The sequence below is a fragment of the Paroedura picta genome, chromosome 3 (assembly GCF_049243985.1).
Source record: "Paroedura picta isolate Pp20150507F chromosome 3, Ppicta_v3.0, whole genome shotgun sequence".
NCBI lineage: Eukaryota > Metazoa > Chordata > Lepidosauria > Squamata > Gekkonidae > Paroedura > Paroedura picta.
The window spans coordinates 135,962,328-135,984,417 of record NC_135371.1 but is presented as its reverse complement, the minus strand read 5'-3'; the positions used below and the strand labels follow the sequence as shown (position 1 = coordinate 135,984,417).

The 22,090-nt window shown below is 46.3% G+C and overlaps 1 protein-coding gene across 4 annotated transcripts in view; it reads left to right on the top strand.

Annotated features, from left to right (window-relative positions):
* CYTH1 (cytohesin 1) overlaps positions 1-22,090 on the top strand; it is a 71,154-nt gene that overhangs the window by 36,201 nt on the left and 12,863 nt on the right. For 3 of the 4 annotated variants that reach the window (XM_077328135.1, XM_077328134.1, XM_077328136.1), the window contains exons 2-7: positions 15,454-15,536; positions 18,570-18,634; positions 19,811-19,877; positions 20,516-20,634; positions 21,255-21,335; positions 21,727-21,839. In XM_077328135.1, the coding sequence (XP_077184250.1) occupies positions 15,454-15,536; positions 18,570-18,634; positions 19,811-19,877; positions 20,516-20,634; positions 21,255-21,335; positions 21,727-21,839 (528 nt within the window). Of the gene's footprint in view, positions 1-5,652; positions 5,825-15,453; positions 15,537-18,569; positions 18,635-19,810; positions 19,878-20,515; positions 20,635-21,254; positions 21,336-21,726; positions 21,840-22,090 lie in introns of those variants that run through there. The other variant, XM_077328137.1, reaches the window with a different exon arrangement.

The window sequence follows — 22,090 nt, the reverse complement described above, 5'->3', positions numbered from 1 at the left end:
GGAGCTGTACAAAGGAGCTCTTCTTTTGAAGGGCTTATCCCACATCACTTGCCTTATGTGTGCATGCGTACCTGAATGGACTGTTGGTAGAAAAGTGCTTTGCAACTCTGACTAATGCCCAGCTGCGTATTCTAGTTTCCCACTGTGCTTTCCTGTCTAGGCATTGGGGGGGGGGGGCTGCTTTCAGAGTTGCTGCACAAAAATGGTAGAGTGGTGTTAGAACTTAAATATGCCAGACAGGCCTGCCAGTTGATTCCATGGATTTAGTGGTGGGTTAGATTTTAAGGGATCCTAAGTGAAAGGAAGCAGCCTTCTCCTGCATGTGTGGGATGAGACAAGACTTTCACTGTACTTGAAGGGTGAGAGTTTCTGTTGGCAGCTCTGGAGCTGCATGCCCTGGCCTGCCTCTGGTATAAGACACTGCCTGCCTGTTCTGGTTACACCTCAGCCTACAGGCATCAAGAGGCTGCTGGGAGTTGAGCAAGTGAAGCAACATGTTTCTTCGTGTGTGTTTTGGGGCTGGAGTTCTGCTTCTTTAATCCCAAAGTTTGCATGCACTGGATGATGACGTGACTGCTGCACAAGCCTATCAAGAAATCTTGACAGTAACACTGCAGGAAACTAGCACAGCCACCAGCATTTTGCAGGCTATGCAGTGACGGGGGAAATTTGGGAGAACATTGAAAATGGGTACAGTGCAAGCCGGGAGCCCCACAGAATTCTGACCTGTTGATCAGAGTAGGCAACAATGTGACAAATTATTCTCAGTGTTGGTGAGTTGGGACTTTGGGACAACTTCCCCCACCCTCAACTTCATGTGTAGGCTAATAGGGTCTGAACTTGCTGAGGCTGAGAGGGGGGGGGGGAGATCTTGGGGTCATAGTGGATGGCTCAATGGAAGTGTCAACCCTGTTTGCTGCAGCAATGAAAAAGGCAAACTCTGTCTTAGGGCTCCTTAGGGATGGAGAATAAAATAGTCAATATGCCCCTGTATAAATCTATGGTGTGGCCTCATTTGGAATACTGTGTGCAGTTCTGGTCCCTATATCTCAAAATGGACACTGCAGAGCTAGAAAAAGTACAGAGGAGATCATTAAAGGCTTGGGTGAAAATTTCATATGGGGAAAGGGTGAAGAGTCTGGGACTTTCGAAAGCAGACAACTGAAGCAGGGGGGGGGCATGTTAGAGGTTTGTAAAATTATACATGGGATGGAGAGAGTTGACAAAGAGACATTTCTTCCCCCCCCCCCCCATGTGCTGTAAAACTCGGCATTCAATGAAACTGATGGATAGTAGGTTCAGGATGGGCAAAAGGATATACTGCTGTACACAGAGTGTGATGACAATGTAGAATTTGCTGTTAGAGGTTGTGGTGGCGGCCATAAGGATAAACAACTTTAAATGGGGATTAGAAAGATTCATGGAGAATAAGTCTTTCAATTCCCAGTGCAAGGAGGCAACATCCAGAACTCAACACAGGATTCCATATGAAGTCTAACCAATGAGGAATAGAGTGGTATTATCACTTCCCTTGCTCTAGGTTCTATGCTCCTAGCAATGCAGCCCAATATCCCACGAGCCTCCTTAGCTGCCGTATTGCACTGTTGGCTCATACTCAAATATTGTCCACCAGAACTTCTAAGTCCCTTTCACATGTACTGCTATCAAGCCAGGTATCCCCCATCTTATATTTATACATCATGTTTTTATTATCCAAATAGAATATTTTTCATTTCTCTCTATTAACATTAATTTTGCTGGCTATGGCCCAATTTTCCAGTCCACCCAGATCTCCTTGAATAGTAATAATCTGCAAATTTGATCAATGTACTCTCTATTGCCTCGTCCATATGTCCTGTCTGTCCTGTGCAGTGTTGTCAGTGGTCTGCTCCAGGGAGGGGTAGGCTTTGTTTGAGAGGAAGTTTGAGTGGCTGCCTGACCACAGTTCCCATGGTAAAGGCTAGAAAAATGCTGCGTAGAACATCAAGGAATCCCTCTTATCGTGGCTTGCAGCTCCAGGCTGTGGCTGTAATGGTGACAGAAGTGTAATTGGCTCCTTGGAATCTTATCTTGTCAAGGTTTTGTGGTCAGGGAGAGAGAAGGGGCACAGGAGTTGGGAAGACTAGCCATGCGGGGGCGGGGGGGGGGACCTGCATAGACAAATGCATAGAAACTAACAATATTAAGAATTTGTCTTGCCATGCATCAGCAGACTGGCCAAGTGTCATTGACAAGAACATTGATTCTCAGCCTTAATTTGCTGCATTCAATACTTACTTGGTATTCAGAAGTCCTCTCCGATATGATAACTGTCTCCCTTAGGGCAGTGGTCCCCAAGCTTTTTATCACCGGGGACCGGTCAACGCTTGACAATTTTACTGAGGCCCGGGGGGGAGGGGGGATAGTCTTTTGCCGAGGAATGTCACCGCTGCCGCCTGAGCCCCTGCTCCACTTACTTTCCCGCCGGCGCCCCTAAGTTCCCGCCGCCCACTGGGGGATGCTGCCATCAGCAACTGCACAGTGCCACATCGAGGGGGAGCCCCAGCCATGGCGGCCGCTGGAAAGCACCAAAGGTGAGCCGGCGGCAGAGTGACAGGGCAGCCCCCAAGGCAGCAGCCAGGGAGGAGGATGAGGAGGAGCTGCGGTCCAGTACCAACTGATCCACGGACCGGTCCCGGTCCCTGGACCGGGGGTTGGGGACCACTGCCTTAGGGTACCTCAGCACTACCTCAGCCCCTTTCTCATCTAGCCCAGGCCTGATTTTGAGTTTTGGCCAGGAGAGACTATAATGAAAACATGCACTCTTGCATCTTAAGACTTCCTTTGTTACCACTTTCCAGGCCATCTTGCCTATATATGTATTTCTGCATCCTTCCTCATCTTGCCTAGTGTTTTTTTCTAACCTGCCCCATGTGGTCAAGATGAGCTTGAACTGGAGAAAGCCTTTTTTGCATGCTGTCATTGTCATTTCCTTCACCGTTTAACATTGATGGATATACCTAATACCTAATATTTGCTCTCCTAATCTCACTGTGAGGCGACTTACCACTCTTTCTTGCTTGATGGAAGTTCCTTCTTGACTATACAAGTAAAACCTCACATTTACTATATCCTAAAGACCACGGCAAAACTTTTAAGTAATTCAGGTCATAATAAATCTTGGATCTTGTTATATGTTGGCTCTAGGAAGTGGAGTTCATCATGAAGGGAAGATGGATGTTACCTCGTGGCAGAATTACTGTGTCGTAAAAGAATGTCAGAATCTGGACTAAGCTTTTAAATGTCATGAGATGGTCTTACAGAGAGTGAATGAGCCTCAAGGCCTGAATCCAAGCTGCATGGCTGCCACTCAGGTTTCAGTATCTCCTCAGTGCCGCTGAACAGCAGTTCTGCAGAAGGACCGTCTGATAGTTTTCTTCCAAGGCCCTGCCACGCCTTTATATTTTGTAGTTTATAGCTGCATGGTAAAAACTTCCATTGTCTATCCATGTAGTACCCAAACAGTTTCACCATTACCGATTATGCATGGGAAATTCTTCCAGGGCTGTCAAGAAGCCCCAGGATTGAACGAAACCCTGGCTGAGAATCCTGCCCTAGTGGCTTGCACTAATGGCCTGAAGGAAGCCTGCTAGGCACTAATCCAAGCCAGGAGAGCAGAAAAGGTGCATATAAAGGGGCTTACCCAAAAGGATAAGGGAAGCCATGCTTCTTTTGTTAAATAAGTATCTCTAAGCAGTGGAGGTAATACAGCCTGAATCAAGGAGTAAATGGGGGAGGGTAGAGGACTGAGCAAATGTGACTGTCAGTGGATTATAAGGTTCTGAATTCTAATGGGACCTTCTTAGAATGGGAATCTACCTTTACTGCAAGTGAGAGCCATAAACAAGGGACTCTCAGCTTTCTAGCCATTTAAGATGCACAAGAATACTCAGACTGACAAGATACAGACAAATGTCAAAACGTGAGTCATTTTTTGGGAAGAAGAATGCGATGTGTTAGTATTACGTAATTTTATTATATTATTATTATACTGCCCTTCCATCAAGGAGGTTTGGTACACACGGTGCTCCCTTATTCTATTTATACCCTTATGACAATCCTGTTAGGTAGGTTAGGTCAAGAAGAAATGACTGGTTGCAAGGTCATCCGTAGAGTTTCTTGGCAGAGGTGAAGTTTGATTCAGGGTTTCTCCAGTGCTAAAGTTATATAATCACCACTAAACCAAACAGGCTATTCTAGACTCTTTGGGGAGAAATCTCTTGTAGACTTCAGAGAAAATGCACAACTCTACTGGGGATGTTGGGATTCAGGAAAAGTACAGTAATGTAAAGAAGCAGAATGATGAATGTGCCTTCTTCTCTGCAGGGCAGCCTTCCTCAACTTTTTTACCATTGGGAAACCCCTGAAACATTCTTCAGGCTTCAAGAAACCCCAGAAGTGGTATGATGGTGCAGAATATGGTTGGGAAGCGTAGCTGTGTATACGTCCACTCAGGACCCTTCCCTTGCCTCCCCCCCCCCCCCAGGCTCATCATTTGACACGACTATATATGGTCATATCACCTGATACATGCTTAACAAATTTAAAATATAAATTAAAAACTAATTAACTTCCACCCATTCAGGACACCATTCCAGTGCCATCAAGAATCCACAGGGTTTCCCGAAACCCTGGCTGAGAAAGCCTGCTGTAGGGAATAGGAAAGAGAGGCAGTTCTCACTTCAAGAAAGGTTGTTTTGCTTAGTAGGTAGGTCGGGCACTAGAAAAGAAACATCAAATCAGCAGACTTTGCATGGGAATCTGGCTAAGAACCAGAAATATAAGATGCCTGGCTGGGCATGAAGTAGCTGCTGCAGAGTCTGTATCTGACCCGCATAAGCCCTTTAAACCAAATGAGCCGAATGAAGGAAGGATAAATGATAACTTTCCAAAAATCTTCCTAGAAATTATGACTGTCCTGAATGGTCAAGAAAATCCTTTAGGGCTTATGTGAAAGCACACACCTTGAAGAGGATAGAGTTGAAATAATGGAGATCGATATTCATGGGGGCAGGTAATGCTGAAGCATCTAATCTGAAAATAGTTTATTCATGCATGCAACCTGATACAAGTTTGAATTTGCAGGCAAGAATCTTCAAGCAGAAGGTTCTATCTAGTGCATTGTTTGGGATTTACAGGTTAAACCTGGATTGTGCAGTGCTTGGAGCTGCTGGTTTGTTTGTTGTTGTTTGGTTTTTTTGTATGTTAGGCTTGTGTAAAATGTATCAAAACCAGTGTATATAGGAAGGGCAAACTACCCAATTGCTTACCAGTGTTGTTATAGTGTTTGCACTTTATTAGAGTTCTGGGGAAGGTCTGACATGGAGACTGTAAGAGACTGTAAGAGAAGGAACTTTTAAAAAAACTGGAAGGACTTTCCTAATTAGGTACATTACTCCACTACAAGCTCCAGTAGAGACAACACTGGTTCAGAAAGAACTGGCTTGCAAAATATTGAGCAGTGGATTTTGCTCTCGGCTCTGTCACTACCTGTATGCATGCATGCATGTCCCCTGCTTTCTGGCTTTGCTGCATTCCGGGCTAGCAGCAGTTAATTGTTGAGCTCTATGCAGTGGCTGGTGGGCGGTTCCTTGCAAAGCTGTCATCCTCCATGGAAGCCAGCACAGGCAGGGAAGCCCAGCAGAGTAGAAAGAGAGGAGGCCAAGGCATGGCCCGTTCCCTTTGACAGGGCTGGGCTCCCCAGCACATGGGCTACTAGCGCACTGATGGTCCCTCACAGAGCTTGCTTTGACTGCGGGCAGGAGGAGTGGGGTGGCAGTCTATGGTAAGCCTGTGTGTGTGTGTGTGTATGTGTGTGTTTATACACAGAATGAAAATTGTAATGCTGCTGTTTGGCAGCTTGTTGGTGTACTGGATTTGTCATCATGATTGCATTTAGTGCTGTGTGTCTCTGTTTCTTGTTCATGCACAGCACCATGTGTCTTTCCGTGCTTTGCTTGGTGCAGAGTGGCTTTCGACTCTCTCCCGGGCATGCTGTGCTTTCTGTGCCTGTCTGATTGCCTGTGTTTTCCTACTGACACACTTTGGCGATGGAGGGCAGCGTGTGAAGGCTGCTCTTCTCTGAGGTCCCAGTTCTCCACCTTCTTGGTGCTTTGAAGGGTTGAAGTACAAACAAGAAAATTGAGTGTTAATTTGGTTTGAAGATCCTCCGGATTTATTTATGGGAATCTGTATTTCTACTGGCTCTCAGCATCCCCCCCCCCAACCCCATAAGACTGGTGTGTCAGAACTGGATTTTACTGGAATGAGTAGGATGTGGATGGAGTTTTCACTCGAGTGGGGCTATAACTTTCTAGCATGTGGATATTTAATGTTCAATAATGAAGGATCATACAGTCTATGCTCAAGATGAACTGGTGCGGGGTGGTGGTGCCAGAGAAGATCTCCCACCACCATCATCAGTATGGCCTGCCATTGTCCTGCCCAAAGAGTTGGCACATATGGCAGCATGGGGGAGAACCCAACTTATGGCCCTTTTGGCCCTCAGAGTTTTATTCTCAGGAGTCTTGTGTGGAGTACAGACGGGCGTTATAGCTCAAGGGGTTGAGGGAATTTCCCATCTTCAGTTCAGAAACAGCAGGTGGATCCTGGGGAAAGAAGAAATTGAAAGCATGGGCAAAATGGTTTTAAAGTCACTTTCATGAAAAGGGAGGTGAAAAATAGAAATACTTGGGAACAGCCAGCTACTATTTTAGTCAGAATAGGAGTCTGTCATCAGTATGCCCTTAGAGTGCCTGGACTTAGCCCTTGCCGTCAGTTCTGTTGGGGTCCTCCTCAGAATGCTTCTGGACATCTGGAGAAGCATTAAAGGAAGAAGAGAAATGTGTGTCTGTGAGCAACACTTCCTGTCTCTAGGAACTGAGCAGGACTCTCATGAATGTTGGCTTGGGCTGAGGTTGTTGCAAGCGTTTCTTCTTTTTAGGCCTAGACCCCCAATCAGGGAGAACTCACTTTGGGATAACTTGTACCATTGGGCTAGCGGTTTGCCCCTCAGCTGAATGGAAACACTTCTGTATATCAAAGCCAGAACGGAGTCTGCCTGGCATCAGCAGGCTGCCTGTTTGGGAACAAAAGGTAGGTTGTTCTATAAGCATGTCTTATCCAGGGCCTGAAATCAGGGAGACTCATGCACTGATGAATAACACTGGAGGACTCATCACCCCTTGGGAACTGCTACTTGCATGCCCAAAGAACTGAGAAGAGAGTTTCCTTGGGCTCAAACTGTCCAGTGTGCCTTGGTTCATTTAACCTTTGCAGAAGCCCATGCAGGTGCATTTCCTACATAGGGCTGACTGCCAGCCACCTGGGCAAATATTGTCAGTGGCCTCATATTTGATTCAGCCGCACATGGCCTGGGGTCTAGAATGACGTTCTGTGCCATCCTACCTTTTAATTGGGTCGTGGGGCCATCCTCAAAGCCTGGTTTCTCCTACTTGGAATCTCTGAAGAAGGAGAGCTGGCTTTTTGTTCCCCACTTTTTACTACCCAAAGGAAAAAGCGACTTACAATCGCCATTCTTTCCTCTCCCCACAACAGACAGGCTGTGAGGTAGGTGAAGCTGAGTGAGCTCTGTAAGAACTGAGTGGCCCAAGGTGACCCAGCTGGTTGCATGTGGAGGAAGAATGGAGAATCAAACCCAGTTCTCCATATTTGAGACCACCTCTCTTAACTGTTATACCAAGCTGACTACATCAAGTTCAAGAAGCAACATGAATTTGCACAAGACATTAGCAGGGAAAATGTGGGGATTTAGCCTCTTTGAGAGACTTCTGTAATGGCTCTGCTCTGCACTTCACCTTTGGGCCCTTTTAAAAGAAGCAGCTAGATGCAGAAGAGTGTGGGGACTGAGACTGGTCCATAGGAAACATTGTCATGATAGAAGTCTAGCATTCCCAGCTAGCCATAATTTTGCATGGGAAGGACAATTGTACTTACCATATAACCCATATAAGCATGCTTTGACATATTTGTGATGTGAACTTTAATTGACACAAGTTATGATGTTTTCCTAAGCTCTGCCCCTAAGAAGGGGCCACACAAGTGCCTGACTGCATGCTTGCTGTCTCTCAGATGTTATGCAGATGAACTATCCAACCTCTCTCAAAAGTCTGAGCTTTCCTTTCCTTTCCTAGTTCAACTGACTTTCTAGCATCTTGCCCTAAGCTACTTTTCAGGCAGTGAAGCATCTTTGGGGCTATTTCCTAGGCCAGCCTTTCTCCGTTTTTTTACCATTGAGAAACCCGTAAAACATTCTTCAGGCTCCAAGAAACCCCAGAAGTAGCAGGATCATGCAGAATATGGCATACACGTATATACAGCCACACCCATGCCCTCCAGTCCCATCAATGGCCATTTTGGGAGGGGGGGGGCGGGTCAACATGACCATATAGGGTCATATCACCCAAACATGTTTAATACATTTAAATAATATATTAACAATTAATTAACTCCCACCCATTCAGGTAACCCTTCCAGAGCCATCAATAAACCCCAGGGTTTCATTAAACCCTGGTTGAGAAAGCCTGTCCTAAGCAAGAAACCAAGGTGGGTCCACGGAATCCCAACTGTGTTAATTGGCCCTTGGTTCTTTCTTTGGAAGGAACCTTTCCATTGTAAAGGGATCCTGGATATGTTTGGCTTAGCCTGGCCTTAGTTGCCAGCAGTTTTTATTTACAAAATGTGGCAGTTCCAAGAGCCATGGATCATGCATTTGCATTTTAAGCCTAGAGACTGTCATTTGTCCCATGCTCACCCAATCAGATGTAGGTCAAACACATTTTATGAAGCAAAGTCTCCATAAGATCTGGCACTGTGCTCTGTAAGACATGGGTGCAAATGACCACTGAAATTAGCTGAATTCTCTGTGCTGGTGGTATGCGTTGGATACTTCAAGTCCTTGACGGTATTTGACCTATATCTGGTTTGGTGGGACAAGTGACTGGCTCTAGGCTTAGCATGTCAGTCACCTTGCCCTCCTGCTTTCTGTCCTCCGGCCTAATTGCTGGAAGTTGAGAACCGCTGCCTCTTTAAGAACAGCCGCCTCTGTATGCTATTACCACAGCAGTAAGTTTGGCTTCGGGTTCCTGCCCTCGTGTCCAACTGCAAAGCAACAAAAAGGCACTTCCCTTGTTTGGTTTCTCTGTTCATACAGCCGTACAATGGAGCCTTGTTGTGTCAGGAACTTTGATCTCCCTGAAATAGGCTTGAGGCTTGGCTCCCCGTTCCAGCTATGGATCTGGGCTGCCTCTAAAAATGGGAAAGGGGGGGGGAGGGGGGAGGATTGCTCTCTCTCCTCAAGCTGAGGAGTGCTGAGATGTAGTGGAGCTTCTTATCCTATTCCCAGTATCTGAAAGAAATTAGATCTTGTCCCATGGGATCATTGGTCTTTCCATTCTGCCTGCAACCTTGGTAGGAACGGTACAAGCAATCCCAGTTCTGATTGTGACCCTCTGGGCTCTGTCCTGCCTCTCCCAATTGAAGCCAGCTGAGTTTGCAAAAGTCCTGGCAGGATCAAGCCAAGACATTCTCCCTGCCTGCCCACTCAGCTACCGTGTGATAGACAAAAGCATTGCTTGAATTCTTCTGGTGGTATTTGGGGAATGTCTGTCCCATTGTATGGTGGGGAGTTTGTTTGTTTGTTTGTTTGTTTGTTGAGTCAAAAGTCAAAGTCAAAAGGAACCCATGCAAGCAACCAGGAACATAAATCTTTAAAGCAGATGTGTGAGCAGGAAGTAGCTTTAATCCTCAGCTTCCTCAGAATCAGAAGTCAGAGGATCCAAAATGTAACAACTTCTGCTCCGATATCAAACTTACCCCAGTTACAGGCTAAAGTTTCATAAATCCTTCCTCAGTGACAATTAACAGTCAGGCTTACAAGAGATCAAACAACCGAATGAATGTTCCCAACACTCTGAGCCTTTCAGAAACACATTTCGGGAAACGTCAAGTGAATTCCCCCCCAATATGGGTCCTAAAAGGCTCAGAGGGATGGGACCGTTTGTTCTGCTGTTTGAGCTCTTGTAAGTCTGACTGTTAATTGTCACTGAGGAAATATTTATGAAACTTTAGCCTGTAACTGGGGTAAGTTTGATATCAAGCAGTAGTTATTGCATTTTAAATCCTCTGACTTCTGATTTTGAGGAAGCTGATAATTAAAGCTATTTTATGTTCACTCATCTGCTTTAAAGTTTTATGTTCCTGACTGCCTACATGAGTTCCTTCTGACTTTGATTGTGGTTTAGCGTAAAGGTATCCCCTGTGCAAGCACCGAGTCATGTCTGACCCTTGGGGTGACGCCCTCTAGCGTTTTCATGGCAGACTCAATACGGGGTGGTTTGCCAGTGCCTTCCCCAGTCATTACCGTTTACCCCCCAGCAAGCTGGGTACTCATTTTACCAACCTCGGAAGGATGGAAGGCTGAGTCAACCTTGAGCCGGCTGCTGGGATTGAACTCCCAGCCTCATGGACAAAGCTTTCAGACGGCTGCCTTACCACTCTGCACCACAAGAGGCTCGTGGTTTAGCATATACTTCCCTTTTAGTATCTGTTTTTTGAGGTGGGAGAGCCCACTGGGTCTGTGCTGCCACACACAGGTAGGTCCAGCATCTGGAGCACAGTTCAGCTTTCCTGTAGTCCTTCAGGTGATTGATTTGAATTACGCCTTTCGTCCAGCTATAAAGCCCTGGCCAAATATGGTCTTCCAGACAATTCTGTGGCCCCCCCCCCCCATAAAGCAAAAGTTGGGTTGTGATTTGCCTTGTGTGTGCCTTTCCTCTGTGACCTCATTATCTGGTATGGCAGGTAGGAAATGGAGAGCACAGGTTACAAAAGGAAATTGGTCAAAGCACAATTATTATTAAAATAAAACAACATTTACTACTGTTATTAAATCCAGGTTGAAAATGTCATACCTCATTGCTCAGTGACTGCTTTTGATCCAGTGTCTTTAGTTTAAACTTTTTATTCTGGGATTCAAGACCATGGTAACCTCCCCAATATTTAATGGTTGTAATCTAATACCTTTATTGCCAGTCAGAAAAACCTGTAATTTCAGTCATTTTTCCCCCTTTTCAAGTCAAAAGGAAGGAAGGAAGGAAGGAAGAATTGAAAGAAAGAAAGAAAGAAAGAAAGAAAGAAAGAAAGAAAGAAAGAAAGAAAGAAAGAAAGAAAGAAAGAAAGAAAGAAAGAAAGAAAGAAAGAAAGAAAGAAAGAAAGAAAGAAAGAAAGAAAGAAAGAAAGAAGGACGGGGATGAAGAAAGGAGGGAAGGAAGAATTGAAAGAAAGGAAGGGAAGTGGAATAGAATCATAGAGTTGGAAAGGGGGGACATGATAGAGGTTTATAAAGTTTTGGATGGGGTGGAGAGAACTCACAAAAAGAATTTTTTCTCCTACTCCCAGAATATCAGAACCCAAAGGCAATAGGTTCAGGACTTTAAAGAGAAGGATGAAAATGTGGAATTTGCTGACAGAGGATGGCCACAGGAATAAACAGCTTTAAATGGGGATTAGATAGATTCATGGAGATAAGTCTATCAAAGGCTAATAGCCATGGTGACTGGGAGGAACCTCTACAATCAGAGACCCTAATCCTCTGAATCCCAGAGCCTGGAGGCAATATCACGGGAAGGCCTTGGCCTCTATGACATGTTGCTGGTTAGCTACTGAATGAGACAGGATGCTGGACTAGATGATCTGTTGGTCAGATCCTACAGGGCTCCTCTTTTGTTAGCTTTTGATCTCACCTTTTAGCTCATCTCCTTGCCTCCTTCCATGGGGGTTGGGGTGTGTATGTGAAAGAAACTTAATTACTATAACTAATAAGTCTGTGGGTTCGGCAAGACACAAACGCAGTTTCTCAAATCCAGCAGTTCTTTATTCAATCAACACCAACTCCAGACACCAAACAGGGAAGAGAGGAACAACACAGGCTTACATACAGCTTGGCTAGCCCACCAAAGAACCTGATTGGTCCTAAGTGGGAGCCTTTCATTGATCCATGAGTTGGGGTGATGAAAGGTCTCTTATTGGTAGAGTTACAATCCTTCATATTGTCCAAGGTTAGCATTCTTAAATCATGACACCGGCTGTCTCTTGAAGAGCTCCAAGCAGAAGATGAGATGCACTGGCCGGTATTGGCTTACTTTGATTCCAACTGACATTTCAAAACTTCCGCATTTAGGGTTCTTCCGCATTTAGGGTTGAGAGCCAGTTTGGTGTAGTGGTTAGGAGTGTGGACTTCTAATCTGGTATGCCAGGTTCGATTCTGCACTCCCCCACATGCAGCCAGCTGGGTGACCTTGGGCTCGCCATGGCACTGATAAAACTGTTCTGACCGGGCAGTGATATCAGGGCTCTCTCAGCCTCACCCACCCCACAGGGTGTCTGTTGTGGGGAGAGGAATGGGAAGGCGACTGTAAGCCGCTTTGAGCCTCCTTCAGGTAGGGAAAAGCGGCATATAAGAACCAACTCTTCTTCTTCTTCTTCTCTCCCCACTTAATATAAATGGATGGCTGAGTGTTCATGTGGGTCCTCTTTCTAACAGCAGGAGACAGCAGGTGCAGGTTTCTTGAGTGCAGTGCTTGCTCATGCTCCAGTGTTTTGAATTGCTACATTGGAGAATGCAAACCCTGTTCAGTCCTAGGCAGAGAGGGCTGTAATTAGGGCCACATGGAGAAGGGGAGAGGTTGCTGTGTGATGACTCCCATTTGCACCCTCCTGTAATCTTCAGGTGATACACCTGCAGGCCGGCTCATTCAGGGGGAGTGGGGGTACTGTTGTTGTCCGGGGTGTGTGTGTGTGTGAGGGGGCTTCACATGCATAGAACAGGATCACATGTTGTTGTGTACAGTATTTAACAGGAATAGGCTTCATGTAGTTCCCAGCCCACGTCCAGCAATTGTGAGTGAATTAAGCCATTGCTGTCTGCACTCCTCTTGCAGCCTGTTTTCAGAATGAAGAGTTCAAAGTATAACCTGGAAACTCTAGAGCCTGGTGCAGCAGCATGTAGTAGGTTAGCTGGGTTCATTAGGAGTCAGGTTCATCCCGTACCTTTGTAACAGCTGTATAGAAAGGGGAATTTCAGTGGGTGTAAATCCTTCTGCTTCTCCAAAATTATAGGGTGAAGTCTATACCTTTTTTGCATATTTTCCTTGTATGCAACTAATTGCAACAGCTCAAGAACCCATTTCATACTGAATTTGAATTTCTGAACATTTAGAAATGTTGGAGAAGAAAATATCTTTTGGCTTCTGTTCCTTGCTAGTTTTGGTGCAGTCACGTTGCCCTTCCTAGTGGATTTGTGGCTTTCCCTTTCTGTAAAATAATGCCCTCCCCCCCAACTATGAGTGTTGTGTAGCTGCCATTGTGTTCAAAGCATCTTTCATTGCCAGTGACAATGACAGTCATCTGAAGCCTTATATGCAAAACTTGTCGCACCCATTCTGTTCTTACAGGACAAAACAATTTGAGTGGCCTTGATGTCACTTGCTGTTAAGCAAAGGGGGTCTTGGCCAGCCTGGGAGCCCAGCGTAAACTGGTTTGAGTTTTCTAAAGGGCTTAGTACAGTGGTTCTCAACCACTCCAGTGCTGCGACCCCAACTGTGGCGCTGTCGGCAGGATCAGCATGTGCATGCATGCAGGACAGCGTGTGCATGCGCACATGCGCAGAACGGTTGGACAGTATGGAGGCAGCCATTTCAATGCCTCCGCTGCCACCCGCCACCGCTGCCCCGCTGCTGCCACTTGCAGCCGCCTGCAGCCGTCGCCGCCAGACACCGCTGCTTGTGGCTGCTGGCCTCGGCCGCCAAGAACCACTGGCTTAGTACATGTTAGAATCAGACAAGTGTACCCCTCTTGCCCAGCATTCTGTGCCTGACAGTGGCAAGCCAAATGCTTTTGGAAAGCTGGGCATGGTCATAGCCACACCTTGTTTTCCTGAAGCAGCCAGAGATACGTAGTGTGGTATAGTGGTTAAGAGTGGTGGCCTCTAACCTGGAGAACCAGGTTTGATTATGCACTTCTCCATATGCAGCTGGCTGGGAAACCTTGGACCTAGTTACTGTTCTCTTAGAGCTCTCTCAGCCCCACCTACCTCACAGGGTGAAAGTTGTGGGAGAGAAAGGCAATTACAAGCCACTTTATGACCCCTTTAGGTAATGAAAAGTGGGCTATAAAATGACACAGGATCATTGTAGCTTGTCGTGGCTAACATCTACAGATAGGTCTAACTTCCCCTGCCTATGACCACTGAAGAGCACTCTGTTCTGAACATTCCAACTGGTTGGTGGCCTCTGGCCCCAAGGAAGTACATTTGGCCTCAATGAGGGCCAGGACATTCTCAGTCCTGTCCCCTACTTGGTGGAATAAGATCCCGGAGGAGATCAGGGTCCTCTTGGAACTGACACAGTTGCACAGGGCCTGTAAGATGGAGCTCTTCCACCAAACCTTTGGTTGAGGCCAATGACTATGAAACATCTATGGACCCTCCTAATAGAAAAGACACCCTCATGGGGACACTACCCTGGGAAGACCCACTGGCAGTGACCAGCTTCTGGATAGAAGACAATCAATGCTGCTAATCAGATGCTACTAAATTGTTAACAGGTTTTTAACAGTGCGGTGTAGTGGTTAGGAGTGACAACTTCTAATCTGGCAAGCTGGGTTTGATTCCCCACTCCCCCCATACAGCCAGCTGGGTGACCTTGGGCTCACCACAGCACTGATAAAGCTGTTCTGACTGAGCAGTAATATCAGGGCTCTCTCAGCCTCACCTACCTCACAGGGTGTCTGTTGTGGGGAGAGGAAAGGGAAGGTGATTGTCAGCCACTCTGAGACTCCTGGTAGAGATTAGTGGCATATAAGAAACAGCTCTTCTTCTTTGTCTTAATTAGACTGTATTGTTTATTGTGGTTTTGTTGTAACAGTTGTTTGTAATCTATGTATGTACACCACCCTGAGCTGGTCTTGGGAGGGCGGTTTAGACATTTAATAAATAACAATAAAAATTTGTCTAATCGCCCTTTTTGTTATTTATTTGGCAAACCAGGGACACTTAGGTGGTGTAATGAATCCCATTTAAAAACATAAGCATTGGAAAGAATGGAGCCTACAAAATGAGTAAACAAAATTAGTGTATCCCCATTGACCATACCCTAGAAAACTTCTCTATATATTCTGGCCACAGAAAGTAGCATGGCCTGTAATTGCTGCTTTTGGGTCAGGCTCTCTAGGAACAAGCCATGGCATTATGTGACTTTTATGGTGCTCCTAGCTGGTTTTTGTTTTAATTGAATTAGTGTACATGTGTTTTTAATGTTTGCTGTCTTGGGGGTCCTGTTTGGGTGACATAACATAGGTCCACTCATGGTAGGTGACCTGTCTGTCTTTGCCCAACAGTGCCCAGCGACCTGTCCCCCGAGGAGTGTCAGGAGCTTGAGAACATCCGGCGACGCAAGCAGGAGCTGCTGGCAGACATACAGGTATGGTCTGTGTATGGGGGGGGGGGGAGGGGGAGGGGAATCAGAAGAGACGTAACAGGGATTGATGAATAGGTGTGTGCGTGTTTCTGATATATAAGACAGCACTTCCTGCTATCCCAGGTTCCCTCTTGAAGGCTGTTTGGCCACTTTGGGGTACTTTGGTCTTTGTGTTCTGGCGGTTGTCTCTCACTCTCTTTGGGCCCGAAGTACTTGCTGCTATTGGGGAACAGTCTCACGGCTGGTTATAGTCAAAGATAAAATGCCCACATAAAATAGAAATGTTAAAAACCCAACCCAAATCAGTACTCAATTTCTGGTTTTAAAACTGAGTCCTGGGTCTTATCTGCACTGGGCTTTTGAAGTTCATTTGACTTTGTAAAAAAAAAAAAATCTGCACCTGACCCTGATTTCCACTCTGATGCTGCTTGCTCCCCACCCCCATCTGCACTGCTTAGGATCAACTCTGGAGTCACACTACTTATTCCCTGGCATATCCAAGAGTGGATTTTCTCCACTTCATTGGAGGAGTGCAGACCCATTGAACTCTATTTCACATGTAGATGTCCTCCCTCTTTCTAATTTTCTCTCCTCCCCCCCCCCCCCACTGCAGCTGTGCCTACAGCATTGACATTGTGCATAGGTCTCTGCTGAATGTTTGGTTTCTGGCAGGAACAGCCCTTTTACTTTTGAAAAGCTCATACTTTGAAAAAGTAAAAATAAATAAATAAATGAGAACTCCTACATGGAGGGGAAAAAATCAAGCTCTACCGCCAAACTTGAACTGATAAAGTTGTAATATCAAGGCAAGCACCTTACTGATTGGAAGTTTACTGCCTGTGGGCCCTATTCACAAGGTTCACTAGTGTTTTTTTTTTTTGTTTAAAGAATGAAGTGAACTGGCCCCATACAATCATTTTTTTAAAGAAAGGAATCCCAGTGTAAAGTGTCCCCTTCACTTAAAAAAAAAGAAATTGCCAAGATGGGAGGGAAAGGCAGGGGGAAAGTGCAGACTGAGGACAGCCCTGGTGAATGTCCCCTCCCCTAACACGTGAAGCACATATGGAGACTTGGAGAAGGGGGGAGGGGCAGCTGGAGGAAAAGACAGACTGATTTTTAACTCCTTCTGATAAGAGTGCTTATCAAGGAGCTAGTAAAGCAGGGGAAATGTCTTCACAGCACAAAAGTTGAGACAAAATAAAGGCAGAACTAAAACAGAGCCATCTTAAGTGAAAGGGGTTGCTCCTGCCGGAAACCAATCAACAGAGACCAAACAACAGCTCAAAAAAAGGGTGGGGTGGGAGAGAAAAAATCTTGGCAATTTGGTTTTTTTTTTTTAGAGTACAGAGTTTAACTCTGTGATTTGGAGGAAATAATCTGAGAAAGAAGATAGGCAGAGTGCAGGAACAGATGCAAACAGGATATGGATTAAAGAGATACCACCAATCAAAATTAAACGGTGAATACAGAAAGCACCCTGGAAACAAGAGGGTAAAAATAAGAGTGCTTCTGAGCATCCACGGTGTTTCTTTCATGAGTAACCACAGCTAAGCCCCAGACATCTTGTGCTGGTATTAGATGTTTCTTTGCAGAAACAGTTGACTTTTAGAAATAAAACACAGGTGCTCCCAAAACAAATCCAAAAAGGATTATATGCTTGGCAACCAGGAAGTGAGGGTTTATAAGGTGGAGAGATTGAGCACGGTCTTTGCAGAGCAGTCAGCTGTATACTATTGGCTGCCTCAGCGAGCAGGAGATGCTGCCTGTGATGATAACAACGTGGGGAGATGTGTTGGGCTTGACGGTTCTCTGTCTTCAGTCACTATTTTCATTTTCAGGGCTGTTTGAAACTGGTGCTCTTCTTCAAGATGGTGTGTGTGTGGGGGGGGGAGCCATCCTCTTCCAGAAGGATGTGTAAGAATTTGGCCCATGTCCTAGCTGCTCATTGAATTGGCCAGTAGCCTATTTGTGGCTGAGGCATGGGGCTTTGCACTCCCTCAGAGTGCTGCCTTTGGCAGACATACTCATCAGTCCCATCAGCAACAATTAAGGCCGCATGGAGGCGAATCACTGTCGTATACTGGACACCTCTTAATGAGATTAGCCAGTAATTAAGTTAGCCCCAGGGGCTCACTCCTCTTGCTTCCTTCTTAGAGGAGCTGGAGAGAGACCATAGGTCCAACGAAGCTACAAGCCAGAAGAGAACCGACAATGGCTGTTCAATAAAAACAGTTTATTATACTTCAAGTGTCTTCGAATCAATCTTTTAAAACTGGTAGTCAATGGGGAGGCCCATTCAGAGAGAGATGTGATACTTTCCACTACTGTATGAGTGTGCTGCCTTTGTGATGCTGTGGGAACAGAAAATTCTTTGTTTCACCCTGTTCTAAAAATTGGACTTGATGAGAATTATTAGAAGGAAAACCATTGAAAAGGGAGGGTCTCCAAAAACATGGCTGGAACCTGGATACCAACTTTAAAACATTGATCTGAAGACAACTTAAAGTATAATAAGCTGCTTTTATTGAAGAGCCATTGTCAGTTCTTCCCTTCTGAGAGGAGCCTGGCACATGAAAACCTCCTGCAGACTGCCATCCTCAGCCTGCCTGGCCTCTGAGCCAAGACGGAGCCCCGTGCTTTTCTTAGGTCCCCATGCTCAGGGGTGGGGGTGGGTTGCCTCCAGCAGGCTTCCACTAAGAATGGTTAATATTGAAGGACCTGAAGTGCAGGAGTTGCCCCTTAGGCAGGAGACAGAGAGAGATTTCCTGGCTATTATATTTATGGCCAGAACTCTGGCCTCCCTTTCCCGCAAGCAGGCTCTCTGAACATAAAGCCTTTCCAGTCTCTTGTGTGCATCTCTTCTCTTGTGGATTAATGAGACTGGAGAAGAGACATGGTGATCAGATAAGGCTGGAGTGACAGCAGCCTTTCTCTTCATCCTGAAGTTCTCTCCCCCCCCCCCCCCTTGCTGAGCAAGAGCCTTCCCCTGTCATGGCTCCCACAGTGGTTTTCTCCTGCTTCCCCCCCTCTTTGCAGCGCCTGAAAGATGAGATAGCAGAGGTGACTAATGAAATCGAGAACCTGGGGTCCACGGAAGAGAGGTGAGTGCTGCTTCTGTCAGAAAGCTCGGGAGGGTTTCATTTTGGACACCTGGGGGAAAGGGAAATCTCTGTGGTGAAGCTGAAATTAATCCTGTCATCACCTTCATCTGGGGTCCAAATTTACCCATTGAAATAGCACTGCCTGTTTCTGGGGCAGCTTCTGTACTCAGCACTTGGGCCAGGCTGAGAATCAAACACAACCCACACATAGCCAGGTTTCCATACACCTGCATGCAAAGGTGTGTTGGATTTGTTCCTGTTCCCTAGTAAAATCTATGTGCTCCGTCTGCTGCTGACTTCCCTTGTCAGAGAAGTGAGAATCTCTTGGTCTGGATTTGCCCATGGTTGTGCACAGCACCTAATTTTTCTTCTTAGCACTGCTCCACAGCGCAAGATGGGTGTCTGTGTTCAGACCCAGTAAGATGAAGTCTGAGGAAAGCTGTGTCAGTCTATGGAGAGGGATGGGGTGGCCAAAATCCCTGTCCTGTAAGCAGCTGGTGCAGGTTAGAGGAATCCCACAGGCTTCCTATTGCCCTGCAGTGTTATCAAAGGATCTCTGGTTTGAGCTTGTCTTCCCTTCCCTTCTCCTCCCTCCAGCCCAAACTCCACTAAGATTACTTTGCTTCCCCCATCTGCCACTAGATTCCCTGTCTTAGGCAGTTAGCTGAACTGGGGCAGATGGAGTCAGTCACCAGTGGATTAGGCAGCCCTAATTGTCAATGGGAACTTGGCATGTGGTGCCCCTCTTGGTCGCCCAGTGTGTTTTCCTCACTTTTCCCTGCAGCAGCCAGGCCTTGGCTACTGAGGGTAAGCCAGGGCTCCTCTGTGTCTGCATCACAGGGCAGACTGAGGCATCTTCAGGGGCGGGCCTGCTGATTTATGCCGTTTCCCTGTAGCAGCCTCTGTTCTAGAGCTGGAATGCATTCACATCCTACAATAGACAGCTGGGGGCTTGAGCGATGTTATCCCTTTGGTGGCTGGGAGGGAAGGCAGTTGCTTGTCTCTCGGGAGCTTGGCTTCAGGATGGGAGTGTCGAGGGAAGCAATACGCCCCGTTCGAGAAGAGCTGTGTCCTTAGCCCCGCTTGTGCCTGTGAGGAAGCAAGAGGCAGAGAGACTTCATGAAGTAGTGTCCACTTGCTGTGCCTCATCAAATCGGTCTCTTTCGTGCCGTCTAGGAAAACAATGCAGAGGAACAAGCAGGTGGCAATGGGCAGGAAGAAGTTCAACATGGACCCCAAGAAGGTAATGACTGCTGCCTGATCGAGGGCTTGGCGGGCTGGACTGAACACAAAATGGCTAGCTTCATTTTGAACTCTGTGGTTGGGTTTGATCTCTGATTCGTTTATCTCACTTTGATCAGTCCCTTCCTCGTTAGAGGCTCATGCTTCCCTTGTAGCATCTTCTTACTGGGGGAAGCTAGGGTGGGGATGCTTCTTATTTGCAGAGCTCCTTGGATCATGGCTCCTGCACATCCCAATAGCCCTGTGAGGAGGTGGGTTATGTGGAGAGCGTGGGGCTCTCACGCAGTGAATGTCCGGGCAAAGTGAAGACTTGAACCTGCATCTCCCCAATCTGAAGTTGCATTCAGACATTGTGGCATTCTAAGATTTGTCTCTGATCGACATGAATGCAGGAGTTAGGAGAGTGATTAAGTGTGGCAACAAGCTGTGCTTGTGCCTACCATGGCTGAATCTTCCCCAGCCTCCAAATCTGCACTGTGGCCTATCTTCACAACTGATAGAAAAATTGCAAAGATAGTTTATGTGATGCATTTGGAACAGCTTGATATGTGCTGAATGCATGCTAAGTACTGAATGGGAGCTGTGGCTTCTTGTATAAAAGGAATCTGGAGAGAGACTCTCCCATCTTTGTGTTCTCAGGGGATCCAGTTCTTGATTGAAAATGACTTGTTGAAGAACACATGTGATGACATCGCCCAGTTTCTCTACAAGGGGGAAGGACTCAATAAGACGGCCATTGGTGACTACTTGGGTGAAAGGTAATCAGATGGGTGTGCTGGGGCTCTCTGTGCATGATGCTCAGTCTGCTCTCTTAGGAGCGATGTTATAACTGCTGCCTGTTTCTTGGGAACATTCAGGAAGGCATTTAGACATGGTGGTGATCTCTAGATTCAGCTATGTATGGCTGTTTTTCATGGCTTTGAGCTGACCATATGGACTGGCCAAGGAGCACTTTGTGGCCAAGATCTTAGTGCCTCTGGCCATTTGGAGTGTTTCTGTGGCCTGAGCCAGTGCTGAGCTGCTTGTCCTGTCAGGGGGATTAACTAGAAATGCCTGATGAGATTTGGCCATTTTAACTGCTATCTCTGTGGCTGGGCAGAGTACTTCACAGTACTTCCCCATAAAATCTGGAACCGTGAAGCAGTCTGTGTTCTTAACCTCCTGGAACACTTTCAGAAGCTTCTTTTGAATAGAGTGAAGACCATATTCAAGGCCTGATTGCATGTTAATTCAACTCTTTTACCCCCTTTATGATAATTCTAGCAGGCAAGAGAGAGAGATGGTGTAGCCTGTGGCAAGTGTATGATGTAGAGTAGAGGTTCTTAAAAGTTTGGGGGACTCGCTCCCACATTCACAGTTTTCTTTTCTCCCCCTCTAGAGATGACTTCAATATCCAGGTGTTGCATGCATTTGTGGAGCTGCATGAGTTTACTGACCTTAACCTGGTGCAAGCACTGCGGTGAGTAATTGTGGGGAGATCAGGGTCTGTCTTCTTTTCTTGCTTGCATAAAGGAAACCACATTTAACTGTACGTATATGTTCACATAGTTCAACAATGCCTAAAATATTCCCAAGAGGAAACTACTTTGTTTTGTGGGAAGATGGGCACAATTTTGCTATAAGTAGCCAGTTCTCTAAGCCAGGGGTAGTCAACCTGTGGTCCTCCAGATGTTCATGGACTACAATTCCCTTGAGCCCCTGCCAGCATTTGCTGGCAGGGGCTCATGGGAATTGTAGTTCATGAACATTTGGAGGACCACAGGTTGACTACCCCTGCTCTAAGCCGTTTTATAGTCCTCGCAGAGCATAAATTCATGCTTTCTGCTTGCCCATTTTTGTTGCACCTGCAGGCAGTTCCTCTGGAGCTTTCGGCTGCCGGGGGAAGCTCAGAAGATTGACAGGATGATGGAGGCTTTTGCACAACGGTACTGCCAATGCAACCCTGGCGTCTTCCAGTCCACAGGTATTGTCCTGAAGTGTACAGGCAGGGGTCTAGGAAGGAATAATCCCCGGGTCCTTGGCTCAAAGTGCTGGCAGAGTATGGCCTAAGACAGCCTTTCTCAAATTTTTCTGTTGAGAAACCCCTGAAACAATCTTCATGTTTAGAGAAACCCCAGAAGAGGTGCGATTATGCAGAATGAGGTTGTTCACCTAGAGTTTTGTTTTCACTTGGCTTGGGCAAGAAGGAAGATTTGGTGTTCTTAACATCCTTTA